The sequence below is a fragment of the Choloepus didactylus genome, chromosome 12, assembly GCF_015220235.1.
Source record: "Choloepus didactylus isolate mChoDid1 chromosome 12, mChoDid1.pri, whole genome shotgun sequence".
Taxonomy (NCBI): Eukaryota; Metazoa; Chordata; class Mammalia; order Pilosa; family Megalonychidae; genus Choloepus; species Choloepus didactylus.
Genome location: NC_051318.1, coordinates 67,472,624 through 67,494,648, shown reverse-complemented (window position 1 = coordinate 67,494,648; position 22,025 = coordinate 67,472,624). Strand labels below are relative to the sequence as shown.

The 22,025-nt window shown below is 32.4% G+C and overlaps 1 protein-coding gene across 3 annotated transcripts in view; it reads right to left on the bottom strand.

Annotated features, from left to right (window-relative positions):
- Positions 1-22,025, bottom strand: part of DACH1 (dachshund family transcription factor 1) — a 406,379-nt gene that overhangs the window by 18,966 nt on the left and 365,388 nt on the right. For 2 of the 3 annotated variants that reach the window (XM_037800622.1, XM_037800620.1), the window contains 3 exons: positions 19,065-19,212; positions 16,302-16,445; positions 15,723-15,791 (listed from right to left, as the gene is read on the bottom strand). In XM_037800622.1, coding sequence (XP_037656550.1) covers positions 15,723-15,791; positions 16,302-16,445; positions 19,065-19,212 — 361 coding nt within the window. The remainder of the gene's footprint in view (positions 1-15,722; positions 15,792-16,301; positions 16,446-19,064; positions 19,213-22,025) is intronic. The other variant, XM_037800621.1, reaches the window with a different exon arrangement.

Below are 22,025 nucleotides of genomic sequence, written 5' to 3'. Positions count from 1 at the left end.
AAATAAATGATTTGGAGACTCCAGAACTTACTTTTGTAAGTATTTTTACATTTTGTATTTATTAGCCTAACCATGTAAAAACGTAGATCCCAGAGAATGGTATAGAGAAGGAGAAGAAACAAATAAAATTAAATCTTTTGCACAAGAAAAACAAAAATCTAGTATTACATATTCATGTTTGCCACATTTCTAACTCATTTTAATCATAAATCATAAATGCTTCCAAAAGTGAAAAACAATAATAAAAATCATTATTTTCAATTTGCTTAGAAATCTAAATGGTCACTGATCACATTAAATATTGTTAAAATTATGTGAGTACTTGTACCCTAAGATAGTCACATTAAAGCAGTGTTGAAATAAAAAAGCCCATAGCTTTGCAATGATGACATAAAATTTCATTTCTTTGTTGACTATAAACTTTTGCCATCCAAAAATTAATTGGAAAAGTTTTTACATTTTCTTTATTTTGTAAAATTAACATGCAAAGGAGCCTACTGAATCATGATAATTTGCAGCTTTTCTATGAGTTATTGGGTTTAAATAAATGTCTATGTTTTAATTTTCTCATGAAGGAAGAGAATTACACTGCATTTGAGATCCAGTTGGGCAATTACCCACCAACCAAAAATTTAAACCTTAATTTATAAAATCAATTATATCAAAATCTAACTAACTGAAATTTAATTATATAAGCATCCTAAAAATACTTATCTGTGCTGGTTTGGATATATTATGTCCCCCCAAAAGTCATATTCTTTGATGCAAACTTGTGGAGGAAGACTGATTAATCTTTTTGATTAGGGTGTGACCTCTTGATTGAATTCCATGAGACTTGACCCCACTTATTCAGGGTAGGGCTGGGTGAACTCACCAGCGTATTTAAGAGAGCTGAGACCCAGATGCTTGCTTATGCTTTGAGATGCTAGCCCAGAGTATGCTCCAGAGAAGCTAAGAGAGGACAAAATGCCCCAAGAGCAGCTGAGACAGACTTTTGGAGAGACAGTTGGGACTGATAGAGATGCTCAAAGATGCTTGGAGTTGCATACAGAAGGACGTTTGGAGATGCTAAGCTAAGGACACACAGGAGCTGAGAGAGCTGAAACACAACCCAGGACCAGCAGACAATGGTTATGTGCCTTCCCGACTCACAGAGGTGTTCCAGACACCATCAGCCGTTCTTCAGTAAAGGCATCATCTTTCTGATGCCTTAATTTGGACATTTTCGTGGGCTTTATGTTTTTTTGGTTTATATGTAACCAAATAAACCCCTTTTATAAAGGCCAATCCATTTCTTGTATTTTGCATAATGGCAGCATTAGCAAACCAGAACACTAACTTTTTCATATATTTATAAACACTCAAACAATTTTTGTATATTTTCACTGTTTAGACAAATGTTATTATCAGAATGTTTGGAACTGGTCAACTGAGATATCTGTACTGAATATGAAATTGTGAGATGAGAGAATATAGAAATTAAACTATATACTATTTCCAGCTTTTGATCAAAATGAGGTGTGCTCTGCTGTTAATATGAGAGGCTCATGTGTTTTAGTGTTTTCACTGCTCTTCCAGATGGATGGTTGGGGTGTGAGCCATTACGTATTGATGTTCAGTTCCCATGCCCTTGTTTTGAACTTGACAAGGGTGCCTTTCTGAGAGTCAGTGAGAGAAGGTTTCTTTCTAGGTTGAATTAAATCAGTTCAGGGAATTATGGCCACCTGCCTTCATTTCCTCTATTAGTAGGTAAAATGAGAAACACAAAGTCACTGTTCCATTTTGCCTGCATTTAAAACTTTTATTGTAAGATTACAATGAAATATGAACAAATAATGGAATAATATGGCATGGGAAAGGAGTTAATTACAGCCACATTTTGACTCTTCTGCTTGACACACTTGGTAAGTTAATGCAACTATGTCACATGCCTCAAAACGGCCACATCTAGTAAAGATATGAGGAATAAGAAATTCATTCTAAAAGATAGAACATAAGCATATGAGTGCCATGCCAGTAACATGTTTTCTTTTTTATCTACCAAATTTATTTCAGTCTTTTAATTCATTCAGACTCTGACACATTAACCAGGATTAGATCTGAATTCTTAGGGAAATACAAGCCTATGAGCTATATTATATAATTAATCAATGCTTTAAAGTACCTTCTATAATTCCTTTAAATGCTCCCAATTCTAATAATTTAAAAATAAGAATTTTTTAAAATGGGCATTTTTATTCTCTGCAATATTCACAACACTTAAATGCCTAACACAATGAGATTAATCTGAATTGCCAAAATTTGAAGGAAGATATGAGTACATGAACACTAACATAGAATCAAAAGAATGTCTGACTCTGAAGCAGAAGGGGAAAGTCACTGCATTCATTCTGAAACGCTTGTAGAGCTTTTTCCTTTATTTGTGACTTAACTGATATTTTTGGTTTGATTCTATGTTGACATAGTCTGAAACATTACTAGCTATTTTTGAGTGAGAGGGATTTAAGACTTTCTTTTTTCCTTACTATTATCAGAGAAAATAAACCTGCATCTTTCTAGGTTCAGACTTCCACTATGTTTTTTAAAAGTCTGTAATTTCACATAAAATGTGCATCTCTGGTTTCCCTTAGAAAACAAACATGGCACTACTGGGTCTACAGTCCCATTTGGGCAAGATTGGCTGAGAACCTCTGCTGGGTTTAAAAAAAGAATGTATTTTCCATTCCTGTTGCCTTACATCTAATCTTCTTTTCTCATTTGTAAAACTTCTCCTCATTCCCAAACCTTTAACTGGAATGAGGCCTATACTAAGACATTTCATACAATTTTGCTGAAGATATGTATTAAAATCAGTTAATACTGTGATAACTTGGGGATGGCTAGACATAAAAGAATATTAACTACTACATGCAATTAAAGGAAAACAAAGAATTTGGAATTATTAATACAAGTACATATAATTTAATCATGGAAATCAAATATTACTTCTGTATTCTTTACTATTAAGATGGGAATTTCATAAGCAAGTGTAAAACAATAGTATGGAATCAAAGTTAAACACAGCACACCTGAAGATGTATGGGAATAATTTCTCTCTAAAATCTCCCCATTCAATGCTCTTTCTCCCAGGGAGAAATAAGTAAGGAATGAGAGTCAGATTCGATAATTTGTAGCCATCATTCATAGTTTTATAGTGTAATTAGTAAGCTTAAGTGGAACTATGTTTGGAGATTTACTATCTCTGGAGTATGATTATATATGAATTAGAAGACTCTGCAGTTACTCCACACTGTATGGAAATACAAATCATATTAAAAGAAGTTTGCCAAAATATAATAAAAAAACTAAAAAGCCCTAGCATGTCTGATTTAAATTTGACTTGAAAATAACTAGTTTATTTTTACATAATTTTAAAAGAAATAAAAACCACACAGAATATGTGGTTGCAAATAAATATCCATAAGCTAAATAGTTTAAATTGACATAAATATTGAAATTCACATCCTGTCATGAATTTTTAAAACTCTTTGGAAAAATCTAGTGAATATGATTTTCATATTCCAGCTTAAATCATGCCTAAAAAAAGGTATGTATCACATACGGGAAACAAAAATAGTCATTGGCCTAAGAGAATTAAAAAACAATAATAATCTGAGAAAGTTTAAATTGTGACCTAAAGAGAACTCTTATAAGTATTATATTAAATTTGTGCATAATTAAATAATAGCAAATTCTTGTTAGCACTTAGTCTCTGTCTGACACCAATCTAATTCTTTACATATATTAATTCACATAATCATTGTAACAACTCTAGGAGATAGGTATTGGTCTCATTATATACATTTTACAGATAGGAAACAAAAAAATCAACGAGTTTAATTTATACACTCAAAGTTACACAGATAATAGAAATAGAGCAGGGATTTGAACCCAGGCAGTGTGATTTCAGAATCCATGGTCTTAAACTCTCTGCTACATTACCTATATTCCCTTTTAAATATCAAATTAAAATTAAGTAAATTAACTGTTGTTCCTACTCATTTATCTCTAAATGCTAATGAATAATATAATTTCTAGAAGACAGGCAACAGAAAGCAAATAAATAAGAGTATGGAGCATATAAAGGAGCTATGGAACAAATGGCAGCAAATGTAAGCAAAATTATTCCCAGGGTAAAATGTAGGAAGAGGGCTAACTATATGAATACTTATTTCCCCCAGAAAAAATGATAGATATCATCAGCGGAGGTAAAAGTAGAGTAAAGATACAGAAAGCTTCAAAACAACATAAGAGTCCAGGGAGGTGAACAAAGAGGATAAAGATACAAGTAGAAAGCCACAGCAGGGCAAAACCATAGGTAGGTTCTGAAGATGATTTTAAAAAACAGAAGAATATTCCAGAACTGCTTGAGCTCAATGTCAGCTATAGTTGGATGGAGTCTATGGAATGCCATGTCCAATATTTTGTGGACCCTATACTCCATTATTATTTTCTTACTATCAACAGTTTCAAGTGCAAAGTCAAAACCCAAGATAGTGTTTAATGTTTAAGAGAAAGAAAATTACATTAGGCAAACACCTACTATGCACCATGTAACGTATGGTAAAGCATACCATTTAATTACAGCAAGGAACTACCAAGTATTCACAGTAGTTAAATAATTTCCCAAGTGTTAAATCCTTAGGAAGCCACTGAGCCAGAACCTGGATACACATTCCAAAATTCACATTTTCATTCTGAATATTTAAGTGCTCTCATATCCACATTGTAACTTTTATTAGAATTCTGACTGTGAGAGGACATGACTACATCAGAGGCTTGGATTTATCCCTTTCTTAAGGGATGTCGTGCTATGTTGATGAATGAGTAGTGGAGAGAAAGAGTTCATTAGTTTCCTTATCGGACTCCTTGGTTTAGTTCCTGGGCAAGCCATGTTGCCTTTCAATTTCCTTTCAGTCATCAATGATATGTGAATGGGACTTACCCTAAAAGTAGTGATTCTCCATGTGGGGGTGGGGGTGAGGGCAAGGGAGGGAAAAAAGATGGTTGCCACGTAGGAAGCCAGGCACGTGAAATCAGAGGGACTCAGAAGTCCTGAGTTAACAGTTTGATTCCAAGCAATTTCCTTTGCATCTAAGTGTCTCAGTTTCTTCAAATATAAAATGGGCTTGCAGCAAAGATAAAGGAGGTTAAAAAAAAAAAAAAAAAGCTCTGCAAACTTTAAGCAACCATAGGAATGTTAGCTGATATTCTTTGTAATACCCTGAAACACTGCTTCAAAAGTAATGAATCCCATTAACAGATCACCAATTTCCTTTCTTCATGTCTTCCTAACTTCCAGACTCTTTCCTCACACTCTTCCTCAGTTCCCTTGAATATATACTATGTGGCATTTGATGAAAATTTAGATTTCATCCCTTCCAAGGCACATCCCTTTGTTTTCACTATAATCTCTTAATTTGTGATAGGAGAAACACCTGCTGCAATACTAGAGAAGACAGATTTAAAATAAAGAAACGGCCAGCTTCTACCAGGAAACACTGTCAGTTAATCTAGTTGTTGTTAGTAACAGCACATGGATTTGATGGACTAATTTATCCGAACCAGCTAAAATATTTTTAACCAATGAACCATTTCCCAAACAATTAAACATTCTGATTTTTTCTCATATATACCATCTAGTTACCCAGAATTTCAGCAATAAAAACAATTTCAGGACTTTGTAAAGTAAATCTTACTTTTTAATTTACCAAATGCTTTGCCACCTTTCAGAAAGTGAAATTGGACGTTCTTTTTATTAAGTGTTGCTGCTGCTGAAATGATACTGAATGCTAAATAATGTGTTTGTTTTTCAGCTGTTGTAAATCTAAAGAGATTTTTTGAATACTTCAATCATAAAAACATTTAAAACGTACAAACTTGTGCAATTTTTATTTTAATGAAGATGAGAAGTTCATTAAAGAAGATAAATATTTCATTAGATGTTAAATAAAACAAAGAGATTTTTTGGCTTCTCTCAGCACAAAATTCCTTTGAAAGATTAATTAATACATGCAAATTATGCAAATTAGACCCATGCAAATATTTTATGAAGACAATTAAGGGAACCATTAATTACTGCTTTTTTTTGCTTCAGTGAGATTCATTCATTTAATTTTAATTTCACTTTAACTGTTTTGATGTATAATCTTGCAGCTAAGAACTTTATCTTTCCTGGTGGGTCACTTAAACTTATAAATTTCATCAAGTGAGCAGCACAGAAATCTGCAAAGATATTCTCTGGACTATGCCTAGTATCAAAAGAAATTTCTGACACAATGCACTTCCAGAAATAGGGAACTGGAAGGGAATGTGAGCTCATTCTTGGACAAGGTTCAACTGCTGGAAAAGCAATTAATTTGCTTTGGCTGTGCTAATATAGGGGAATTAGAAAGTGTGACACAAGACAAATAGAAATAATTAGTTCTCCAAAATGATGTTCTCATTAATATGGTTCAAACAGTAGAAATAAAAAACATTATTGTGGCATGTCTGCATTCTGTCCCTAGCCATGGGAAGTGGAATAATGCACCATAAGCATCTTTACATTTATACTCCAAATGATGATGTTTTATTTTTTTCTGGAAGGAGAATTTATATCAGAAAGGTTGCTGAATGTCTAAACACATACATGCTATCAAAATTGATGACTTTCTTTAGCCATGTATTTGGGTACCACTTTTTCTTTTATTTTACACATACAAATCCTGTGTTTTAATGAACAGACTTAGAAATATGGTCTTTCTCTTTAATTTAAATATTTTTGTATTACTCTTAAAACTCCTGAAGTATAACATTGCTCGAAAAGGAAAAAAAAACAAAAACGTGGTATTTATGCTCCATCTTAAAGAAGCCATTCTGAATGTTTATTAAAGCTTTTCTAGATAGCCACATTTCTTTTATTTAAGGGTAGATTCAAAAAGGGGAAACAGGCTTCTTGATTATGAACCATTCAAATTAGTTTTATTCTATATTACTAAACGGTAATCTTCTTCAACTTTTGTAGCCATCATACACATTGTTTACTCTTAAGATCATTATGAAGCGAGTTAATTGAACATAATTGACCATCAATTCTTTCCCTTCATGATAAAGACTCAATAAATTAAATTTTCCTTAAATCTGAAGACAATATTTTATTGTCTAAAAAATAAGAAATTAGTATTTTGATCATGATGAAAAACCAACTCCATAAATTGGTATTCATAATAATAAAAATATCATCAATTAAATTATATAAAAATAAATGCCAGAGGCATGTTTTTCTACCTGTTCTCTAATGCTTTCCTCAACCATGCCATTGGTCATTGTTAGTACAGTACCATGAACAAATGTAAGTGGAAAACTATTACCATTGACATTTGTTGAGCTTTTTAATGTCCTTAAAACAGATCTTAAAATCAAATGATCTTTCTTAAAGATGTCATTTTAGTGTTCCTTAAATTTCTAAGTTCCATAGTTTTCTTTTCCAAACTACCCTTACAGATATGTGTTACACCTTCTAAATTAGGATCATCTGTGAATTTCATTGATACAGTCACTGTTTAACCACCCTTCCACACAACTAATTATGATAGTAAATCAAAATGATCTAGCATTGATATTTACGCCCCCTGCTAATATCGTTTCTGATTTCCATTTATCACTGTTCTTTGATTATAGGTCTTCAGAAGCCAAGCCACAAAATGTTCACAAAAACACCAAACTAATTCAATTTTTCAGTTTTATCTATGCCACCGAAACATTACTATATTTCGTATTAATAACTGTTCTCTCTTCGATATGAAGCCAAACAATGTCCATTTCCCCCTATGTAAACCTCCAATTCTAATCCATCATTCCTGGTTTTCCCACATAAAATACATTTTCTCTTTCCCCTAAGATCTCACAGTACCTTCTACCTACTATATTTATTTTATAAAGAGAAATAATGTGAAAATATATTACAAACTAAGCCTTACCAGTCATTTTGATTTAATATACTTGAATTAGTCTGCCTAATATTTAAGCAATGAAGAATACAAATAACATCATAAAAACCTCATAATGTCAGAACGCAACACAAACATAATATTGGTGATCAAACTTATATTAACAACCAGGTATTTAGAAAACTAGCTATATGGAGCTAATACATTGAAATAATTTTATGTAAGAAATAATTAAAATGAATTAATTTTATTACTATTTTGAGAAATTTCATATTTAATGTCCACCATGTCTAATTTCATGTACAATTAGCTTAAATTATATAAGAAGTTATTTCAAAAAAAACAAGTAAGACATCTTCAGTGTTTGCAGTTTATTATCCACCTACACTCAAAAACAAGATTTACTTGTATATATTTTTAAAAAGAAAAAATTTAAACTAAGTTTATGAGTAAGCATTATTCTAAAATTTTACAAAAATTAAAATTCATGAATATCTCTGAAATTTCTCTTTAATATTAATAACTCTGTCTAGTTAAATGAGTAGTTAACAATTTCCATTGATAACTATGGAACAATAACTTGTTTATTGGTTACTGCCTGCAATCGATATCACCTTTTGCTCAACTTAATCAATGTTGTCTGAAATTGATCAGCAGCACTGAAAAGCTGCCAAACACCAGAAACTAGTGTCAAGGGAAAGGAAGCAAATTTATTATGGTTTTGTTTTGTTCCTAGTAATATAATTCTAATATTTATATTTAAGATTAAGAAAAACAGTTGGGGTTAATCCCTGCAGTGATTACAAATTTCTAACTGAATAAACAATAGTCAATGTTTAGTGTAGGCAGCCCAGAAAACAGTTTTCAGTCTTTTATTTTTTTTTAGAAAGCCACCCCCTTCACATTTTTAAGCTAATGAAGACATTTTTAAATATGGAAAACCTGATTCAGATAATTTAAAAAAGAAAAAAAAATCTTGTAAGTCCTCACAAACACTTCACTACAGGACTAATCCTGCAGTGTGTCATAAAGACTAATTTTCCAAAACAGGAAAGTTAAATTACATATTAGAGTAATAATAGCTTCATTATTTACCAGTTGCCAGGCACTGTAGTAAATGTTTTAACTCATAATAATAAAATTTAATATTAACAGCTAAAACTTAACCATGTGCATACTATTGGCCAGTATGTGCTAAGTGCTTTACATGAATTATTTTATTTTATTTAATCCTCTCAACAAACCTCTGAGGTTAAGCAATTGCTAAAAAGAAAAGAAAAGAAAAGAAAAGAAAAGAAAAGAAAAGAAAAGAAAAGAATGGAACAGAGATGTGAATCCAAATCTAAGTGACTTCTAACCGTTCTTAAATGTTTGGTCCTGCAGATGGGCCTAAAGAACCTGGCGTTCTTTTATTATTAGAAATGAAATACACATAAAAACAATTACTTGACAATCAAGTTTAACTGATACTTTCATGAAGATCTTAAAAGTGATAAGATTAAATAAGGTTTAAGTTAAGACCATTAGCATATAAAATTCTTGCCATACAATTTATAGCAACTCGTATTCAAACACTTAAGAAACTCAAAAGAGGCTCTCCAAGTGTCACAGATTACATCAAGATTGGGTTTGTGTCTGAGATTTTAAGTTTATCATAAATCATTGCTTGCTAAATTGTAGGGATGTAAATGAGTCTTTTATTTAAATATGACTAATTTCTTAATTTCTTTTATTGTTACTTGATTTTCTTCACAGAGAGGGGCTTTTCCCAGGTGTGTCTGGAAGTCTCTATAAACATAGTATACTCTTAATGGCTGATCAAAACGTAAAAAGCAGTTTTATATGTTATCCTCCAGTAGTTCACAGTAGATTGTTTTGAACTTTTTAAGACATTAGTAAGCTATGTGCTAATACAAAATTAGTGATGGGGTTTCAGCAGCTATCTTGTCAGAGACAGATGTAAGTCCAGGCCACAAAGCATGGTAGAAAGAATAAGGACTTAGGAGTCGTCAATCTGGCTTCAAATGCCAGCAGCCCCATTAACTAGTAATGCAACTGTGAGAAAGTTAATTAGCCTCTCTCAGCCTCAGTTATCTCACCTTTAAATTAGAATATACAGAAAAGTCTCAATAAACATCAGTTCCCAATCCACCTCACTATATAATAATTAAATACTTTTAGCCACTGTACAATATTGCTAAGTCTATATGAATGAAAACATATAATTAGGAAACACACTGGGTGCTGGAACATTTGATTGACTTACAAAGCTGATCAAAGGCATAAATTCCATTGATAAGAATGATCTGCATTATGATTCTCTAGAGCTATAAACTACTAGACAAATACCAGTAGTAATTACTTGTTTTAAAGGAGCCAGGAAAGCTGTATTTAAACAATCATGATCTAAAAGCAATCAGGAAGAAAATAAGAGGGTATGGAAAGCAACTGTACTACATTATAGACCCAACTCTGATTAACCTTTAACAAGTCATCTCCTTTCACTGAATCTCAGTTTCCTCGTTTATAAAATGAAGAAATTTAGTTTATATTTAAAGTCCTTTTTCAGTGCTAAGGCAGTAACATCATAGATGTGTGTTCTGTGTTTTTTATCAGTGTTCAATAAATACATGTTGAATAAATGAATGATTTTAAAATTTAACAAGGATCTTCAAATAACAAGGAAGGGAAAAGATATTTTTAAATTGGAAAAAAATACTTTTTAATATGAATTCAACTCTTTTATGTCTTTGTTTTGGAAGAATATTTGATGTTCTGTGTTCTGCGATTAGTCAAAAAAAAAAAAAAAGAAAACTAAACAGTTTTGATTATGGGCATTGGATGTAACCAAATGAGATGTGCTTTCAAGTGAAGTCAAGATTTTTGCAAGCATAACCTGCAGATGTTCTAAGAGATCACAGAAACTATGGTCCATATTCCCATTAATTTGGTTTAAGAGACCAGTATTTACTTAGACAGGAAAAGTAAATAGCTACCATTTTGAAAGTGTACTTTTTGGAAATTTTATAAAAACCACAGATAGAACAGGCATGATCCATGGTTTGCCATTTTATATTTCAAGCCTACAATAATTTTTAAAATTTAGTCATTTAAAATTATAAAATAAACTCTGAAAAGATGAATGAGGTTACTGTATATTAAACAAAGGAAGAAAGTTTTATCTAGGAAATGTGACTATGATATATTAAATATGAGTTTAAAATAGAAAATTGAATGTAAGTGAATATTCACAATCCAAATCTTAAGTCAAAGATGCCAAATAGAAAGTAATGTTAAAATGCACATGAGAAGAACAAACACATAATTTTGATTCAGCTGTCAAATAGGAATATTAGTTTACATAATTATCAAATTTGTAATTCTGACATTCCTAAAGAGAATCATGTCATCTTTTATTTCTTCCCATAAGTCTCCCCAACCAAAGTCTGAGAAAGTTCTGAACAATAAGGATCTTTGTATTCTCAAGATCTAATCTAGGTCAAAATTCTTCCATGGTTGATTCAAGCATCCTGCCAGATAATAAAGGTCCAGTAGTGAAAAAATATACATGGCTCAGGCTTGCCCCAGATACCAGAGGGAGAAGACACTGAACAAGAAGCTACACATGCACATCATGCTATTGTGGAGAAATGCAAGATGTGGTAGGAACCTGTAAGAGGCAGATCTAGACCTGGGGGCAGGGAGGTGGGCAAGCTAGGTGTGCAGTTGAAGTATTCCTAGAGGCAGTAACTTTTAAGTTGGGAACTAACAGAAAAGTAAGTAAAGGTAAAGAAGAGGGAAGAGTGCCCCTAGAAGTTGGGAAAAGACATGAGGCTTTCAAGAAAACAAACAAACAGAAGTCCACTATGAGTGCAGCAGGGAGAGTAAGAGGAAGAGTTGTGATTGCCTGTGGAAGGTGAAGGAGGAGTCAGAGCTGTGATGCGTGTGCAGATGAAGTGGGGGGAGGGAAATGAGGAATCAAGCTTGACTCTTTCCTCAATACTTATATATATATATATATATATATATATATATATATATAGAGAGAGAGAGAGAGAGAGAGAGAGAGAGAGAGAGAGAGAGAGAGTAGGCTATTTGATTTATGAGGATACCATAAGGAAGGAACACAAACAAAACAGGTTGGAGGAGGGGGTAATATATCCATTTTGTGCACATATGCCTTGAAGTCCCTGGGATACAGACAATTACGAAGTTGAGTGCTGTCATCTGGAATCTTAAGAGATGTCTGAATGGGCTGAAGAGCTACCTTTAAAAATTGTCAGAATATGCAAATAAACCATTTAAGTAGATGCAGTTGCTTACAGACGAAGTACAGAGTGAGACTAGGATTAACCTGAGGAAAGCATTTATGCTATAAAAATTTGGCTACAGACTGTGGGGGCTGATGGTAGGCAGGTGGGGTTGGAGGATATTTACTGGCTAGCCTATAAAATGTGGCCAATAAAGTGCTTATATTAACTTTGTATAATCTATATTCTTAAATCCTAGGAAAGCTTTAAAGTAGGATACATTTCTCAAATTGCAACACAAATCATGGTATCAGTGGGTAAGACCTGAGGCATTAGAGAGTGAACTGCCATACAATTTAGTTCCTGTAACAAGTTTGGTTTTTTGTTTTTGTTTTTTTTCAGTTTTGGGATTTTTTTTCTATATTAAAAATATCTCCACTAAACTCATGAATTTTGTGTTAGTTGCTAGAAAAATCAGCAATGTGTATTTATACCTGTGTAATATGAGCTGATTTACATTAATTATCAAGGAAGTTTAAATTATTTAGGGGTTATTTCCTCTAAACTGATTTCCGGTTTCCTCTTCCCTATCTCTTCAGTTTTTACAGAAATGGTGGTATTAAATGACAATGAGACAATATTTAGTCTAACCCGAGGTGTTTATTTGGGGATAATTCCTTGGCATTTGTGCAGTATTGAAGTACCCAACTGCCAGGTGACTAACTGTCGGTGGAGAGTGGCATTTATTTGTTGCCAAAAAGAAATGCTGGTTTGCTATGTCCTTCCCAATTAAGTTGAGTTTATTTTGGAAAAGAGAAAAATATCTGCTGCGGTTAGGTTGGGAGCAAGAAAGACTACAAAGAGAATCATAACACCTGGGCTTGGGGTGGCTGTGTGATAAAAAGGGAAGGCAGCAAGAATGCCTATGTCATTCTTGGCAGCCTGATGAAGCAGCAGGTGCTCATGACTCCAAAATGCATGGACAGACCATTTTACAAATTAGTTATGAAGTCTGCTGCTTTCTTCCTTACCTTTTCCATTCTTATGCTCAGATTCAGAATTTAACCAAATATAGCCTTTTGTCTTTGTTTTCTTCTGTTCATGGTTAATTTTATTCTGTTTATTAGTTTACTAATGTATTAATTTTACTCTAAGGGGAAAAAAAACTTCAAAGGGCTAAAAGAGATAGTTTATTTAGTGTGCAGAGAACAGCTAAAGATGATCTGCTTGCTCTGACATTTTAAAAGTCTTGGAATATTTCAACTGCTCACGAAATACCCTTTTAACAACTAATATCCAGAAATAAAAATTCACCTATAGTTTTGTTTTTGCTTTTTTCCACCCAGATGAGAAATACCATATTATCCAATTAAAATCATAAATGTTAGTAAAGTGTTTATTGAAATCTATGTTGAACAATATAACACAACCTCTATATCCAAGTTAAGTATGCAAAAAGTAGAATATTATTAATTACTAATGTTAGACTCTGGGAACACATTTTTTTTTTTAATTGACAGACTGAATGAATGAATAAATGAAAAGAATAAATATTTCATATTACAAATAAACCAAAGTGGTAAATAATCCCATAAGCATTTATAGTTGGCTTTAAATTCTATGTATAATTGTTCTACAAAAGTTTTGATAACTTTACAAATTTGTCTGGGTGAGTTTTCTATGTTACCCAACTGATAGCATTCTGGATATCAGAAGAAAGACAATTATGATTAAAACGTTTCTTCAGAATAAGCAAGCACAACAATAGAAATTGAGAATTGTCAACAAATCAATCTCATACAGCAAGATTTTATACATTTAAAAGTGTCTATTTGACTACAGGTGGGTTTTAGAAATTTAAATAAAAACAGCCAAAGCTTTATTAATGACCAAAATATTGCTGACAGAGAACTCATGGAATATATCTTACATTAACTATGCAAAAATATTTAATCATTGCCTAATCTCTTCTAACATTAATGGCAAATTTCCCATTTATATGCAGGAATATATTGTCTACGATTTTTCCTAGCTTTGTATAGTCCCTCTTTTTGCGTTTAAACCTGGGACAAATGATTTCTGACCACCATGAGGATTCTGTGAACACCAGATAATTTACATATCATATATACCAGGAGGCTCTTGTGCTTAGACCACTTTGCATGTTATCTAAGTTATTGTAAAAGTAGACCCTGCACAAACTTATCAGGGCTGATATTTACATTGTTCTTATTACAGCTATTTTCTCTAACAAAGATGACAGGCTATTAGTAATTTGTTAACATTTGTACATGATCTTTGTAAGACACGTACGGCAAAATTCTTACGATGTTAATGTTATAATATACATATACATATAGTTATGTTGAAATCCATAATGTTCTTAAAAAGTTGAAGTCTTTTCTACTGCTACAATTGTACTAATCTTGTATATCCAAGGAGATGTCTCATAATAACAAATAATTCAAGACTTCAGATTTAAAAAATAATCTTGGCCCCAGATAAAATAAATGTAGATAAAAAAAATCATGTCCTTGCCTAGGAATATTTCTAGTTTCTAATTATTACTTATTGCACATATGACACTTTACAAAATTGCATGTCCTTTTTTGCTAAGCCAAGAATGACACTTTTTGACCTAATTAAGTAACACAAATTAAGTCAAACAATATTGTAAAAATGATTGAGTCCAAAATGCAAAATTAAAAACAATTGAAAGGATTATGGTGGTTAACCATATTAGATTTTCCTTTAAAGAACATATCTTCATTTTAAATAAAAACAAATGCTCTTTTTACTGTTTAGTATTCATGTTTTTAAGTTGTGTTTATTGTCTAGAATAGATGCTGGACTTAAATACTGCCTTCAGATTTTATTCATTCCTAATAGTGCAGTCTTGCTTATATACATATTTAGCTCTTTTGAGTGTTTAATATAACTCCCTTAGTATTTTATATGTGATTTTGCTCAGCAAATTTGTGCTATTAAAATGTATATAATGACACACAGAACATTTGGAAAATCCACATAGGGAATAACAGGTTTATTTATTTTTAATATTCAACTAGTCTATTTTGCATATACTTTGCAGTAGTTGTCACAAAACGAGTAGTTACATATTTTTAAATTTTAAGAACAACTTATTTTGTTAAGCCACGTTTTTATTTATATAGGATAGAACTTATAAACTCTTACTGCATTAGACTAGGCTTCAAGCATTCAATTATACACATTTACTATGCCCAAGATTAAATCATACATTGTTTAAAATTAATTATTCCTTTTTAATTGCATTGTATAAACAGAAATGGCCTGTTAATTTAAAGAAAATCTATCAGCACAAAATGAAGTCACTCATATAAACAAGCAAGATGAACTTGACCTTGTTTGAACTTGTTTTGATGTGGCCCAGATGGTAGGCTACATGCTTGAATAGCAAGCTAAAGCTGAGGAAAAACTCATATAGCAAGATCTAGATTTATAGCCTTTTGCAAATTCTTACCTTGTATTGTCCTTTCAGCATCTGTTCTGCCGCCACTGCGGTCAGCTTCTATCTCTGGGGTCAGAGAGTCTAAAAGCACAGAAAGGTAAGAGTGACACATATTTCACTGGATTCCTATTATCCTTTAAAAAAAGAGCAACCTGTTACTCTGGTGCTAAATTAAAATAAAATAATTCTTTGTCATCTCGTAAAGGTTGAACAAAGACTGTAACCATGAGAATTTTCAGATGATTTGAAAAGAAAAATGAGTAGTAAGAAATTGTTCTTAAAATAGGATGGGGGTTGGGAAGTTCTCAGATTAATATTTTAGCATGTTTTTGTATAGATAGATTTGGTTAAACAGAGAAGCACTGCCAGTTCACAGACACTGGGGTTAAGTAACAAAAGAGTGCAACTACCTATGAAAGAAAGCATGTCCCCAACACATGTGACTCCTCTGCCCAGCATGCTTTCAGCAACAAGCACAGTCAATGAATCACAGAAATAGAAATATACAAAACCACAAACACATGTCTAAATTGTCCTTTGAGTATTAAAAATGAAAGTTAGTTAGCCATGCATAAATATGCACGCTCTTACCATTTAAGACCCTGAGACTATCTGTTGAAGCTGCCTGTTTTAGTGTTTGCTCTGCTTGCTCACGTCGTTTTGTCTCAAATTCAAGGGCTTCCTGCAATTTTCTCTTTGCCTTCTTCTCCTTCTTTAGCCTCTTTTGAACTATGGCTAGAAAAGAGTGTATGTACATTATGATTTTTAATTATTGTAATGTTGCTAAATTAAAATGATCTGTGCTCTTTATATATATATTTTGTCCTGCTGGACAAAGTCTACTTACACAGAGGAAGTTCCTGGAAAAAAAAAAAAACAACTTTACCTAAAATAAATACCAAAACAATGTCTAAGAAGGCCAATTTTAGAATGCCTTTAATTGTTATATGTGGAGACAAATTTAATGGAAAACTAATTTTAGTAAATATATATAATCACTGATAAAGGAAACCTGATTAAATGAATTTTGTGGCTTAGTTCTCTGCCCTTGAATCAAATGACAGGTTAGTAAAACCTTTATCAGCATGCATCCTATCTCTCTATGAGGTGCTGGTTTTGAGTAGCCAATGGAGCCTTCTCTCTCCACCAATGCTTTTTCGAAACAATGTTTGTTCAGAGATAGTAACAATTTCTTCATAGCAAATTTATATGCAGTAAGGTATTTTGAAAAATTATCATACTTTTATTCCACAGGTATCTGGTAGAGTGTAAAACCTCACTGTGCTACCGCTAACAATAATGTGCTGTTGATGTAAAGAAGTACATTATGGCACAAAAAGTTGATTATAACACATTTTTCTCTTTCCTGACACTTTAAACTTTTTTTTATATAATATGTCATCAATAATAAATCACAAAGGTTCTTCACAAAAAGCATATTAACTGTACATTCAGTATGACAATTGTTTTAATTTTCACAATGCATATAAAATAAATATTCAGCATGTGGAAAGCACACGGATGTTTTTCTTTGAATCTTTTTTTTTTTTTGATGGCTGATAAACATTGTGGAAGTGAATGTGACAGCATCAGTATAAGAAAATATTTTTAGTAGAGTTAGTTATAAAGAGTAATCATCCTGACCTCACTATTTGATTTTGATCATCCCAGGTTCACTACCTGATTTCTTACTACAGATTAAAGAACAATAACACTTTTACTTAACACAATATTCAGAATATGTGGAAATTAGACCTGAAACTAAAATTCTTCCTTGGAGAACCACATATTCTGTTTTATAATTATTAATACTGTTAAGAAGGCTAGCAATTTGTTGTTACAAAGATGATTGTTTATAAATAAGTCTCTTTGAAAAGACACAGTAATTTCCGAATTATTTATCTGGATTGCACATACCATGGCACTAAAAGCTCAATACCTAGCGCCTTGCTATTTACCGCTTCCTGTTTCCTCCCACGTGATTGAACCAAATGGGATTGCCATGTTCCCTCTTCAGGGTAATAACACTGCTTCAATAGATACATCCATCATAGATAATTATTGACAGCTATTATCTTTAATTTATTATTCATAATTAATTAAATATGGGAGGTTCACTGTGTGATTTGTGAATGTTTTGCCCTCTAGTGGTAAAAGGAACAAAACAGGATGCAAATTCTCCAAAAGGTTTGAACCAATAAAATTCTGAAGGTCTCTCAAGTAACCAAATGATTACTTTAGGAATTCAAACATGTGCCTTAAAATCCTTTAAAAAAGACTTCTCTGGGTGAGAAAGAAATCAAGACACGGCTATCTCATGGAAGATGTTTCCATCAACTGAACTCTTTGACCAAATGACTTTATTCACTTTGAACACATCCCATGATCTTATTTTGATTGTTTTAGGTACCTTACTCTACGTGAAGTCACATTATATAGAATTGTGCTATACAATTGGGGAGGCAGCTTCCCAAATTGACCTCATCCCAGAAACCCACTAGTTGTTTTCTTATAGCAATTAATAAAAGAAAGGCTTTTAAATGTCCACATGACAAGCATAAAGAAGTAGAGTAGGTGAAGCATTTATATTGGATACTTAGAAAATTAGAGAAAAGGACTCCCCTTCTAGAATACTTAGGAGAATCTTAAAATTGAGGCAAAGGGGGGAGCTGATTCTGATCGATTTCACATGTAAAATAAACATACTTAAATATGAATGACTCAAAATTATCTATAGACGCACTTATCAGAGTTTCATAGATTTATAATATGTTTATACTCAATAAGAATTCATATTGATTTGTACTCTGAATGTGTACTTGACCTTGTCAGATGAAAGAAGGCATTCAGAAAGAGAATTATACAAACACTTAACTTTGGCCATTTGTTCAGATCTTTATTAATCTTCAACTTCAGTTATTGAATATCTTACTAAATATACTTTGCTTTAATAATCAATATTTTGTATTTTAGTTTATGACTTTAATTCTTAAGTTCTTCAAATGACAATTATGAACAAATATAAAATTATTCTTCATGACTGCCATCTTATCAGAGCTCATTGCTGTCTTAAAGAAATTAACTTGTTAAATTCTATAAGCAATCAAAATTATGATTAATGATATAATGGATACATATCAACTCCCCAAGGCAAGAAAGGAAAGAAATGATGTTGTTTGGAGAATAAGATAGGCTAGAAATACAATAAGCCCAAAATTCAAATCCTGCTCTGAATTTTAGCTACATGTAAATTAACAAAAAAGCTACAATTGCAAAGTAAGTTCACCAAACATGGCATTGTAATGTTAAGTATTTTACTTATATTATTAAATTTATTTGGAAGTTTGAAAATACCTCTATTCTTTTGCTCCATAGCCAGCTGCTTCTCAAGTGTTTCCCTTAGTTCTCTTTCCCTTAAAAAATCCATCTTCAGCTCTGTCTTTTCCAGTTGGACCTGTTTTTCTTGAGCTCTGGCATTATCTATGGCAACTTTCAAGAGCCCCTGTATAAAAAGGATATTCAGAATGGTAATATTTTAGTACAAAGCACACTTAATTTTTTTAAAAATAGAATTCACTTATCAAATCCTGTAATTCATGTTGAATATTCACCTTGCACTCACTAGGACTAAAACTATAAAGCACAAAGCTCCTAAATCTAATGAAACTATTTTAGGAAGACAAATATTTATATAATGCATATAGAATTGTTTTTAATTAGACAGAATATGTAGATCCAAAGTTAAATGAGGGTAGCACATAAGCTAGTCTGAACACTATGAACTGAGAAGAAAATTGGGCTGAAAATCTTCCACACGCCATCACTGGGCATGGTTTATATACCTCCACGTGATTCTGGCCATACTCACGTATCCCCAGGAGTTCATTCTCTACCCCTCTCTACCAAGATTGCACTAAACAAGTCGTCTGTTTTTGGTTCCTCAACAAACCAGTTTTTTTCTGCACCAGGGACTTCGCTCTTGCTGCTCCCCTCCTGGATGCTTTTCCTCTGTGTCTTTGTGTGGCTCACACCCTCATTTCACTCTGTCTTTGCTCAAGGTCACCACCCAAGAGAAACCTTATCTTGCCACCCTACCTGGAATAGCCCTCCACAACCATCTTGTTACTCTCTTCTTACATTCTTCATGGCATTGATGACTAGGCAATAATGTCATATGTTTGTTTTCTTACACTTTATGTTGTGTCTTCTCCACTAAAATGTAAGCTACATGAAGGCAGTGATATTTCTTCTTGTTGAGCTCTGTATCCCCAGTGCCCAGAGAATGTCTAGCATGTATTAAATTTTAAAAAATAATTAGAAATTACAATACTCCTATAATTATCTTGAGGTATAAAATACATTTAAATGATTCAAAACTTAGTTGCCTAAGAGCATATTTTTTAAAAAATCATTCAAAATAGTTGTAAGAAATAGAGAATAACTTTTAGTTGACTATACAATATTATAATAATTTGAAGAGCACATTGTGAAAAAAAGTTTATTTACTCATACAACTAATTATAGGCTCCTTGAGATATATAATTTGAACTACTATATGCTTTTAAAAGGAATTTCATAGTGTTTTTGATATTTGTGTAAACTGGATTATTAAACTATATTAAACATATAGAAGGACCATTCTGGGCCTTGTTTTTCCATTGATGCTTTTGACCAAAGTTACTACCAAACATTAGAGCTAAAAATTCTACTCTCATCAATTCAGCAGTACAAAATACTATATTGAAGTAGAAGATATTTTGCCTTGGCCCGTGAATATCGGAGACTAAAATCTTGAATGGAAATAATAAATGAGGTGGAAGTTGGCACCATTTGTAGATAATCTCTAGGATGTGAACCCCTTGCAGTAAGCAACATAAAAAGTTTGAATCAGGAACTTCAACTCCAGCCTGACTTGACTTGCAAGCCCAATAGAGATGTAGCCTTACTTAGCATGGTCACAAGCCATTTTTAATCTTTCAAATATATAAGAATCATTTCATATTTATTATACCTAACTCTGTACTTTCTATGGTATAATTCTTGTGATATGAAACAAGCTGGAAAAGGATCTCTATGTGACAGTTTGCCCCAACCCACTCTTTTCTTGTTTAACAGTAAAACACAGCTGCTAAGGAAACTCCGTCTTAACTCAATTCAGCAACATCCCTGTGTATGTTTCTTCTTCACCAGGAACAAACAATTAGTAACAAATGAAAGAGATCATTACATCAAGTGCCCTTTTAGATCACCCCAATTAAAACTTTAGTTTAGCTGTATTTTAATTCTGAGATACCAAATTCTAATTTTCTGCTCTGATTGCTCTTGTTGACTTATCTTTGAAAGATGTACTCTCTGTGCAATGTCTAGAGATTATTTAGCAAGATGCCAGTGTTGGCACCACTTAATGTGTTGATTGGTTGTATTATCAGTAGCTGTTTAAAATAAATTACTATTAAACTATTATTGTCCTTGGCTGACAAAACACAATATTTTGGTGTTCTTTAAATAGGAAACATCCATTATGAATAAACATGTTGAATAATGTTAATGCAACTCTGATTTGTGTAATTTTATATTAATATTCGTTGTAAAGTATAAAGTTGCTAAAAGCATTTATGTTTACTGTTTTCTTTTGTTCCAGCTGCTGCTAATGTCACTAATAGTAATATATTTCCTATTTCTGCTGATTATGTCTGCAAAATATTAGCTTTTAAGATCCAAGACCCTCTAGAGACTACTTATAAGCTATATAAAATTAAGTTTCATTTTTAGACTTTAAATCAGTACACATCAGTAGGAGTCCAGTGTGAACAAAAATTTGCACTAGAGCCAAACTGATGCATATGCAAAAGTATGTTATTGCCAGTGACAGCTCTGCTGCAAAAAAGACAGAAAACCTATTAAATTGCAATGTAGCAAGAGGCTAGGAAAAGCAATACCAAGTAGTGTTCACAGCATCAACAAATCATTAGGACACCATTTTAACCATCAGTGATGATAGTACTTTCAGATTTGTGTAACTTCTGTAATTTTCCAGGTAGAGCATGTGCCAAAGGTCAGGCTAAGTGTTGCATCTCACTTGGACACACAGTAGCCAGCAATGTGCTATGACCACAATGAGAATTACAGTCCAAGACAGAAAGCTTTGAAAACAATTTTTTTCCATAGGGAGGTCTATTCTCATGATGTTAAAGTTGGATAAAGACAATTCTAAAGAAACACATCTCTCTTTATTTTAATCTTACTCTATGACGTGGAAATAATAAGAGACAATGGCTGAGTGCCCTCAAATTTATTTTCTATAAGTGGGGCATA